At 41.5% G+C, this 10,811-nt stretch overlaps 1 protein-coding gene across 1 annotated transcript in view; it reads right to left on the bottom strand.

Moving 5' to 3' along the window:
• Positions 1-6,713: 6,713 nt before the first annotated feature.
• Rarres1 (retinoic acid receptor responder 1) overlaps positions 6,714-10,811 on the bottom strand; it is a 34,875-nt gene continuing 30,777 nt past the window's right edge. The window contains exons 5-6 of the mRNA XM_027391758.2: positions 7,021-7,083; positions 6,714-6,943 (exon numbers count right to left, since the gene is read on the bottom strand). Coding sequence (XP_027247559.1) covers positions 6,794-6,943; positions 7,021-7,083 — 213 coding nt within the window. The 3' untranslated portion in view covers positions 6,714-6,793. The remainder of the gene's footprint in view (positions 6,944-7,020; positions 7,084-10,811) is intronic.

Genomic DNA, 10,811 nt, shown 5'->3' with positions numbered 1-10,811 from the left:
TATATTTTAATATTTATTTAAGGGAGGAAGATAATAATTTCAGCTTAGAATATACTTAAATTTACTTCACAATTTTTTTTTTTGACAAGGTCTGTGTGTGTAGTCCAGATTGACCTCAAAACTTACAATCCTCTTGCCAAGTGCTAGGACTGTGGGTATCCAGCACCATGCCCCACCCACCCCAAGTGCTAAGACTGTGGGTATACAACACTATACCCCCACACACACCCTGTGCTAGGGCTGTGGCTCTAACTCTCCCCCCCCCCCCCGCTCCCACATGCAAGTGTATGTACCTTTGTGGGTTTGTGTGTGAATGTACATGACAGAGGTTCCTTATTGTCTTTCAACTCAGTTTTGAAATAACATCTCTCACTAAGCCCCAAGGATTCTCCTGCCCCAGCTTCCCTCCAGTATGACTGATCTGCAGCTCCGGGGGGGACAACCTCTCCCTCCCTCCTCCCTCCCCCTGCCTCCTGCCTGCTTCCCTCCAATATGACTGACGAGCAGCCCGGGGATCTTCCTACCTGCTTCCCCAGCACTAAGATTGCAGGCCCATGCCATGCCCTCTGATTTTATATGGTTCTGTAGGATTGAACTTGGGTCCTCATGCTTGCTTGAGCAGCATTTTACAGACTGAGCCATCTCTCCAGCTACCTAAATATTTTTATCACGAGAGTTTCCAACATGCAGAAAAGTTGGAAAAACAGTATAAAATACCCATATAGCTTCTTCCATTTATAGTCAAGAGTAACACTTTTCAGTGGTTTACTTTTTTAAAAAAATTTTAGAAGCACTCTTATTTACATATCCATCCCCCCACCCCACCTCCACCCCTGTTCCCTCGCCCTACCATCCTCCGATGCTCCCCACCAATTCACCCCCTCCTATCAAAGTCTGTCATTCTGGGGAGGGCCTGGGCCCTCCTTGCTGAATCTGGGCTGAAATAGTATCCCTCCATAGGGAATGGGCTCCCAAAGCCCATTTGTGCTCTAGGGACAAACACTGGCTCCACTGTTAAAGGTCCCATAGACTGTCTTGGCCTACTAGCTGACACCTGCATTCCCAAGGATTTGGTTCGGAACAATGCTGGTTTCCCAGCTTTACTACTAGGGTCTCCATGCTCTCACTAGGTCAAGTCAACTGTTTCTGCCGGTTTCTCCAGCACTGTCTTGGTTCCTCTGCTCATCCCTCCTCCCTCTCTGCGACTGGATTCCAGGAGTATGGATCAGTGTTTAGCTGTGGGTACCTGTTTTTGCTTCAATCAACTACTGGATGAAGGCTCTCAGGTAGAGGGTGGAAAACACAAAGATTTTTTTTTTTTAGGAAGATAATTATTTTACATGTCAATCCCAGGTCCCTCTCCCTCTCCTCCTCCCTTGCCCCCTCAACTAACACCCTACCTATCCCATACCCTTTCTGCTCCCAAGGGAGGGTGAGGCCTTCCATGGCGCGGGGGGGTTGGGGGGGTCCTTCAAAGTCTGTTTTATTCTTTGGGATAGGGCCCAGGCCAACCTCCTTGTGTCTTGGCTCAGGGAGTATCCCTCCATGGGTTCCCAAAGTCCATTCCTATGCTAGAGATAAGTACTGATCCACTACAAGAGGTCCCATAGATTTCCAAGGTTTCCTCACTGACACCCACATTCAAGGGGTCTGGATCAGTCTCATGCTCATTTCCAAGCTATCAGTCTGGGGACCAAGAGCTCTCCCTTGTTCAGGTCAGTTGTTTCTGTGAGTTTCACCAGCCTGGTCTGGACCCCTTTGCTCATCTGTCCTCCTCTGCAACTGGATTTCAGTTCAGTTCAAGGTTTAGCTGTGGGTGTCTGCTGCTACTTCCACCAGCTGCTGGATGAAGGCTATAGGATGGCATATGAATTAGTCATCAATTTCATTATCAGTGGAGGGCATTTAAGGTAGCCTCTCTTCTGTTGCTTAGATTGTTAGTTGGTGTCTTCTTTGTAGCTCTCCAGACATTTCCCTAGTGCCTGATTTCTCTTTAAACCTATAATGTCTCCCTCTATTATATTATCTCTTATCTTGTTCTCTTCCGTTCTTCCCCTAACTCAACCTCCCTGCCCCATCATGTCTTCCTCACCCCTCCTCCCCTTCTCATTCTCCTAGTTCCCTCTCCCCTCCCCCATGCTCCCAATTTGCTTAGGAGATCTTGTCCCTTTCCTCTTCTCTAGGGGACTATGTATTTCTCTCTTAGGGTCCTCCTTGTTTACCAACCTCTCCGGCAGCATGGTCTGCAGGCTGGCAATCCTTTACTGTATGTCTAAAATCCACATATGAGTGAGTGCATACCATGCCTGTCTTTTTGTGACTGGGTTACCTCACTGAGTATGGTTTCTTCTAGTTCCATCCGTTTGCCTGTGAATTTCAAGATTCTATTACTCTCCCCCACCCCCCCGCCCCTGAGTAAATTGTGTAAATGTACTACATTTTCTCTATCCATTCTTCAATTGAGGGGCATCTACGTTGTTTCCAGGTTCTGGCTATTACAAATAATGCTGCGATGAACATAGCTATTCATTGAGATTGAGAAAAAACAATTAAACTTTTATTTCCAGAATAAGTTGGCTTTATATACTTTTAAGAAATTTTCACCCCAAAACCTCTGATGCTACATACATACCTTAGTCTGTTATCCTTACACCATAAAAGTAGTTAATAGAAATAAAATACATTGTTTTTATTTCTTGTAGGAGTTTTGGACAGGTTTTCATGTCTAGCCTTGAACTCTTGCTCTCCACCCACCCCACCTCCTACCTCTCCTGCCCTCTGATATACTGGTGTTACAGATCTGCAACACAACACCTTCTGCATCTTTTTCGACTTTATCTCTAGACTTTATAATTTTAGAATTCTAGGATAAAAAGAATTAATTTGCCTGCCTGCTTTTAGATTAGATGCATTATCTACTTTAATTTTTGTAACCCTGTGAAAGTAAATACTGAGTCTTTGTAACAAGAGAAACCATACAGAGAGGAGATTTTTTGAAGAACATGCAGCTCGTTAAATTTTCAAATGCATACTGTGGTTACAATTATTCACTAGCTCTATTTCCTCATGAATGTGTGTTTCTGTACCATATCATCTAACCTGTGAAGTAGTTTGCTTTTGGTACTATGGGTACGTTCTCAATAAGGAAACACTGCCACTGAATTTAGGACAGTCTCCAGATATTGAGAGTAATCAGAAAAATGGAAAAAACTGAGTGTTTTTAATTTGTTAAATATTCTGGTTATACCATCAGGAGGCAGAGGCAAGTACATCTCTGGGAGTTGAAGGCCAGCTTGGTATACATAGTAAGTTCCAGAACAGCCAAGGCTACGTAGTGAGACCTGTCTCAAAAGAGGAGGGGGGAGGAAGGAAGAGGACAGGAAAGAGAAGAGGAGGAGGGCAGGGGAGGAAAGGGAAGAGGTTATAATAACTATCCTGGATATCTAATCCATCAGCACCATTTCACAGGCAATGGCATGGGTCTCCATGGGAGTGTGAATGGACCAGGCTCCCATAGGACAGGAACACAGCCCTATCTGTTGCTAACTCGTTAGATTAGTGATGAGTGGGTGGTAACGACCAAACAAAGCCTGTAGCTTGGAAAAGATTAATGTGGATATTAATAAATGAAGATTTTTACACTACTATTATGAGGTTTAGATAAAGAAAGTGTTAGCTTGTCTTTGGAGAGGCCTGACTATCGGCTGCTGCATGGCTGCCCTCTCCTGACTCATTTAAAAATTCCCTGGAGCTTAAGTGAGGACCCAGTTTCATCTCTAGGTATTGGGGCTCCCTAAACATTTCCAGTTGATTCTAGTATGCATTTGATGTTATAGACTACTGCAATGTCACATGCACATAGGCCCAAGACATGAAGTTAAAGATTCTTTTGCAATTCTAATGGATAACATCAGTATTCGTTTGTGTGATATCACAGTTGGGCTATTGCTCCTTCAGCTAATAACTGATGACGTTAAAGAAATACAGTTGAGTTTTCTGTTATTTTTTTTCCTCCTTGCTTAATTGTATTATTTGTGAATCAACAAAATTTAGTGTTTTGAAAATTAGGAATTTTTATATTTTTAACATATTCTTAAATTTGGCAGCCACCAGAAAGGAGTGAATTGTGACATGTTGGGACTATCCCATTGAAGAAGGTAGCTCCTCGCATTGTTGAAACTATGCATTGTTGAGCGAGAATTTGAAGTCTTCAGCTAACTTAGCAGAGCTTCACTGAAGACACCTACTTGTGCTTCTAGAGAATGGGCTGGTTCACTTACCCATTCATATGTAGGCTAGGGAAGGTCACAGAACTGACCAGAATTTTCTAAACTGAGAAAAGTCAATGTGATAAACTATGATGTCTTGAAGGACTAACATTCAAGTCCAAAAATAGACATTTCAAATGACCTTCAAACAAACTGTCTTAGTGTTCTTTTGCTGTGAAGAGACACCATGACCAAGGCAACTCATAAAATAAGCATTTAATTGGAGGCTGGTTTACAGTTTCAATGGTTTGGTCCCTTATCATGGTGGAGAGCATGGCAGCACAGACAGAAAAGATGCTGGAGAAGTAACTGAGGGTTGTACATCTGGATTCGCAGGCAGCAAATAAAGGGAGACACTGGGCCTGGCTTGGGCTCTTGAAATCTCAACGCTCACCTCCAGTGACACTTTTTCCAAGGCATAAGTCCAAATCCTTTCAAATAGTGCCACTCCCTGGTGACCAAGCATTCAATCCATGGAGCCTGTGGGGACATTCTCATTCAAACCACCACGTGTACTATCTAAAAAAAAAAAAAAGATCATTCAAGTAGGAAAAATTGAAACTGAGTAGAATGGAATGAATTGCCAACAAAATCCCGGTGCTACTTTGGTATAGCTTGAAATTCTGAAAGTTTTAGAGGAGCTAGGTGAATGTGATGGTAAATAAAACTGTCACTGACTCGGTGACTTAGAATTTACACTGCTAATGGAAAGAGAGCTTGGGGAATTTAGTTTTTCATTTTATGCCAAGGCAAATGAAGCACTTGCTCTGCTGTTAGCCAGTGAAATCGATGTTAATTAAATCAAGCTCACGATCTCTGAGCTCGTGTTAGAAAAAGATGTTCTGATGATGACACTGAGACATGTTTAGTTGCTTTTACTTTGTGGCTTTTGCATACAATTCCTCTCCATACTTTATAGCAAAATCAGTCTGCTTAGGGGCTACATTGTTTGTTGCTCGATGGCTGAGTTATGGTCACCTGTAAGCTAAATGGAAAAATCTGTGGAAAGTAAGATCTTGGAGAAAGTTGAAATGTCATTTAGAAGGATATTAAAGAATGGTTAGAGATCATAGGATGGCAGTGTGTTAAAGTCTACGTAATGCTCATGGGATCTATTTTGAAAGATTGTTTAGGGAACTTCAGTTAGAAAACTTTTTATCTGTTTGCTTGATTTTGGCTCCATGTAATCATTACATCTTGCTTCTGGGGTGTTTTGAAAAAGTTCTTTGTCTTCGTTATTACATAGGTGGGAAAGCTCCTGTTTCCCTTAAAAGATCATGCAGAGTTTAGGACTTTAAAAGGAGTGGATATATGGGAGACAAATATTTGGGGTTTTAAATAGAAAAAAGAATACACAATTAGATCTGCTTCTGGCTATCTTGTTAAGCATCCCTGTCTAAAACTTTTCTCTGAAATGTATACTTCCCATTATTTAATAGTACAGACCAAGTAATACACTCCATTTTTAGTAGTTGACTTGACACTGATTCGAAAATGACATTCTTTCTGGAAAACCATATGGACAATTTTGGTCTTAGCTAGGAATAGACCGTATGAGATCCTGGAAGTCTGGGACAGTGGAAGCAGGACACAGCTGTGGATTTCCAGCACTGCAGACAACCTCACCCATCATGAGGGTGCTTCAGCGTCCTTTTTTACTGGGAAGCTGATGCCCCCTAATCAGTTACTGGCCAAGGAACCTGGCTCAAGGGTTTAATGGAACCTGACATAAGGGTTCCATTAAATTTTAATAATTGTGAGAGGCAGCTGATGGCAACATTTCCTGGATTAGTTCTTCCTGCCTTGAGGAGGTACTTCACTGAATTTGATTATTACAGATTATGTTTGCCATTATAGATTACTTACACCAACACTGGATCCGAATTGGCCTGATACATAAAAATTACATATCTGGTGTACTCTGAGTTAGATCAGTGTTTCGTTAACTGTGTTTGCAGCTTTCTCATGTGAGACCCTGTGTGCTGTTTATAAGATTCGAATCAGGCAGTATTGGGAGTCGACATAGTTCTAGGTTAGCCTAATTTTTTCAGTGCATACAGAAGCTTGCAAACACACTTTATTATTTAGAAATACAAACTTTTATTTGAAAGTTAAAAGGGAATGCTTGCCTGAAATTAGCAGTTAATATTCCCATGCAATTTGCTTTCATTGAAAAAAAAAATGCTTGTTGTTGACATAATTAGGAATGATTTAGCAACATAAAATAGCTCATGTCCAAAATGATGAAAAACACAAATTCAGAGATGAAACCTTTCCCCCAAAGCAATTGTTCATCCACCTGCCCAACCCTCAGCGATTTGCTCTGACTATAAGCTCTGAGAAGATAGACAGGCACCTACTCTCAGAGTTAAACACCAAGGCCAATCAGGTGGGACACATTTGCCTGTAACCACAGGGCTGCCTCAGTGCTAGGATGCCCGGACCTTTGCTTTTATACAGCAGTGATGAAGTAAGCCAGTGGAGTCGTCTTGTTTGGAGTACAGTAGAAGCAAGTCTTTTTCTCTTTAGAAATTACTGAGCTCTGTTGGTGCCATGGCTGACGCTTCATCAGTTCCGGAGGCTTCTTCTGGGCTCTGCAGCTCTTGACAGTGGTACTGTACTTTTAATGGTTTGCCAGGGTACCAGAACAAGTGGATCCTACAGGGAATGATTTCCTAGGAAATAAAAGCCTAAAGATTATAGCTTGAAAAACTTGAAATAAAAACAGTTGGACACAATGTTGCTTTTTTACCTGTGTTGAAAATTCATGAAGTAGAACAGTGAAATCAAAGTCAATGCCATCATCATTAGTTTTCTAGAGGAGGGAAAACAGAGTTAGCATAACAGACACCAGGGGTTTTGTAAGCTCAGGATTTGCTAGGCTGTGTCCTGTGTTTCTGTAGGTGGTGACTTAACTTCTGCTGAAACACCAGGGCAGTGTTCCGTAAGTTCCAGGTCAAGCTCGAGAAGTCATGGATGCGGTTTAGGTTTTGTCAACCAGTTCTACAGAACTCTGGTTGAATGTCCTTATGGCTTTTCCTGTCTAATCGCCGGGTGTTGGTGGTGCACGCCTTTAAACCCAGCACTCGGGAGGCAGAGGCAGATGGATCTCTGTAAGTTCGAGACCAGCCTGGTCTACAAGAGCTAGTTCCAGGACAGGCTCCAAAGCCACAGAGAAACCCTGGCTCAAAAAAAAAAAAAAAAAAAAAAAAAAAAAAAAAAAAAAAAAAAAAAAAAAAAAAAAGCTTTTCTTGTCTGGCATTTCTGGTATTTGTTGAAGGCTGAAGTCTGTGAGGATAAGGAGAATCTTCTAGCAACATCAGTGATGTATGTGTGCTTCTGACATGTTCGCCCTGCTCCCCTCTAACAGACAAGAGAAACACACAACATTTCTCCAGTGCCTATCATGGGCCAGATGTTACTCCCAGCAGTGGATACAGGTTCTCATGTGATTCTCCTGTCTTACAGGATTAAAACTGAGGTTTGACCCCAGCCTCCACACCCTTCATAATGCTGCATTAACGTGCTCACACAATGTCAATAACCATTATGTCAAAACCAATGTGTTAGGTATGTTCTGGTGGGCGAGCATTCATCCTCACACCCTTTACTACAAATTTTAGTAAGTCAATTTTCTAGTTCCTTTTTTATATTTCTTATTTTTATATATCAAAGGTACTCTCTCTCTCTCTCTCTCTCTCTCTCTCTCTCTCTCTCTCTCTCTCTCTCTCTCTCTCTCGACAAGGCTTCTCTGTATTGTTTTGGAGCCTGTCCTGGACCTCACTCCTTAGACCAGGCTGGCCTCAAACTCACAGAGATCTACCTGCCTCTGCCTCTGCCTCCCGAGTGCTAGGATTAAAGGCGTGTGCCACCAAGGTAACTTTTCCCTTTAATAATAAAAATAGGATTGATTTTAAAACCTTTAGTGTTTGGAGTATAACTTTAGTCTACCAGTTTTTAGTGAAACTACTAAAGAATATGTAAGCATGGATGGGCAGGGGACACTGAAAAGGAACTTGGCTTTAGGCTTTGTCTTTGCTTTTCTCAGGTGGATGGAGATTTTCACATGGGCAGAAGGTGAGGGCGGGGATGTAGACAATGCACGAGGGGCAGAGGAACCAGAAACAGACTGATCTTGTATGGTGACTTTCTTGCGTTATTGGGTAGGTTTCTCTCCAGTTTGGCAGTACTCGAAGGAGTGTTCAAACATCCAAGGCACAAGCCACAAAATTAGAATTCACCAGGAAGCCTGCACTTCCTATCAGTTTCCCATCTGATCTGTAGGCTCTGTTACCCATGTGTGCAACCAACTATTAATAGAAAATACAATGTGTGGTAATGTTATCATTGCTATTCCCTAAACAAAACAGACTTTAACAATAGTTAATATAGCCTTTACTTTGTACACAGGCAACCTAGAGATAACGTATGTGGGAGAATGTGTGGGACTTAAAAACAAACACTGTGGTGTGAGGTTTGAGCCAGTCCCCCACAGATCCAAGGGGACAACTCTGCCAATCTGGTATTCATTTGGAGGTGTGCATTTGGCCTTACCCTGGCCCTCATTTTGGTGTCTTTACCTTGCAAGGAAATGCCGACCTTTCCCAAATTGTTGCTCATCAGTGAACCCCTGTTGACTGTCTTGGACTTTGTTGCCCCCGTACTGTTTCTTGAGGCCTGGCTTTACAATGTAGTCTTAAATTTTTTAGATTGATTTTACTTACAGACATCCTTTCAAGGCAGTGCTTTTTTATTCTGCTTTTGGAAATAGCATAGTTTTAGTGTGTATATTTTTGAGATAGAGTCTTCTGTAGCCCACACTAGCCTGGAACTGTGTAGCTGAGGCAGGTCTTGAACACCTAACCTTCCACCTCCTAAGTGCTGAGATTACAAGCAAGAGCTACCATGCCTGGCTTTCAAAGCAGCATTTTTGAATGAAATTATGGTAGTTTTCAAGTTTTAGGTAAAAGGGGGGCTGAGCTTTACATAAACAGTAGAACACCAGTTTCATTCAATAAACTGTTTTGCTCAAACCACAGAGTAGGGCTTAGACTCTATGTAGTTCAATGGTAGAGCGCCTGCCTCTCATGTGTGAAGCATTCCTCAGCAGTGACAAAAAGAAAGGTATTACCCATGTTAAATGTGTAGGTTGAATTATAACCCCCCCCCCCATGCTTCCTTCAGGAAACAGACCTTTGAAACCAAACCCAAAGCACAGCCTGTTACAGAGCTGCAGAGGTAAACAGTACACCTCACAGTCTGCCCTCACCAAGTCAAGTCCTGCCAAGAAGTCATTGTTTTTAGTATCATTCAGAAATAACCTCTTTGGCATCTGTTCAAATCATCATAAATGCCAAGCACTTATATACCAGATGGATGGTGATTTATTATTATTATTTTTATTTTTATAACTTAGAACTTTAATCTTCCTGGAAACCATAGGGAAGGAAACCTTGTTTAACCCCATTTTTTTTTGTAACCCGCCATCTCCTAAAGGGAGACACTAAGCCCTAATAGAACCAATGTGGTATTAGTAAAGTAAATAGGCTTATGCTATTATTATAAGTGATCGAAAAGAATAGATATGGCTGGTGAGGTCATTTCTGTAATGTATCTTGGGCTAGTGAAGACCTTAAACTGGGGTAAAGTCTGGAACTGAATAATAGCAGTGGTGGTCTAATAGGTACATATTTTATGAGAGTGGCTACACGATTTAGCACTGGTGGATTGGGATTGGAATAATATGTAGTTTTACTTTTGTCAATTCATATTAAAGCCTGGGGGCACATTGAAAGTCTTTATTCCCATTTTTTTCTTAGCTGATATATTCCCCTGTCCTTGGCATAGTGTATAGTATTGGGAATGCCATTTGTCCTTCAGTTTTAAAGAAATAATTATGGCTGGATGATGACTCTATTTCAGCCCTTCCTTTCTTTGTTCACTCCTCTGTTGGGCCTTGTTCATGTGGGACTGTGAGTTTATATGTTTGCATCTCCTTATACTCTCACATTAGCAGGTAAGTTTAACTTTGAGTATTCAGATAATAATTCCCACCCAGAAGGCTTTTGGAAGTGAGAAGCCCTTCAACACTTCCTGTCTCCATTGCTCTGTTAGAAGGAGTGAAGGACACATAGCAAAACAAGTGGGGCCATACTCTGACTGGTTACCAAGCAGCAATCAATTTTAGGATTTTTTTTAAAAAAAAAAAAAAAAAACCACTCTATAGAAGATCAGTGGAGAAAAAAAAAACCCTCGGTTCTATTTGATGTCTTTTTTTCAATGATCTTTGGAAAGCAAATTATTATTGGCATTAAAAAAAAACTGACTGTGTGGGTGGTGGTGGCACATGCCTTTAATCCCAACACTTGGGAGGCAAAGGCAGGCAAATCTCAGTGAGTTCAAGGCCAGCCTGGTCTATAGAGTGAGTTCCAGGACAGGCTTCAAAGCTACAGAGAAACCCTGTGTCAAAAAAAAAAAAAAAAAACAAAACAAAAAAAAACAAACAAAATAAAACAAAAATAATGACTGTTTGGCAAGTTCCAC

The sequence above is a fragment of the Cricetulus griseus genome (genome assembly GCF_003668045.3).
Source record: "Cricetulus griseus strain 17A/GY chromosome 1 unlocalized genomic scaffold, alternate assembly CriGri-PICRH-1.0 chr1_0, whole genome shotgun sequence".
NCBI classification, from domain to species: Eukaryota; Metazoa; Chordata; class Mammalia; order Rodentia; family Cricetidae; genus Cricetulus; species Cricetulus griseus.
This window is presented reverse-complemented; position numbering and strand designations above follow the sequence as displayed.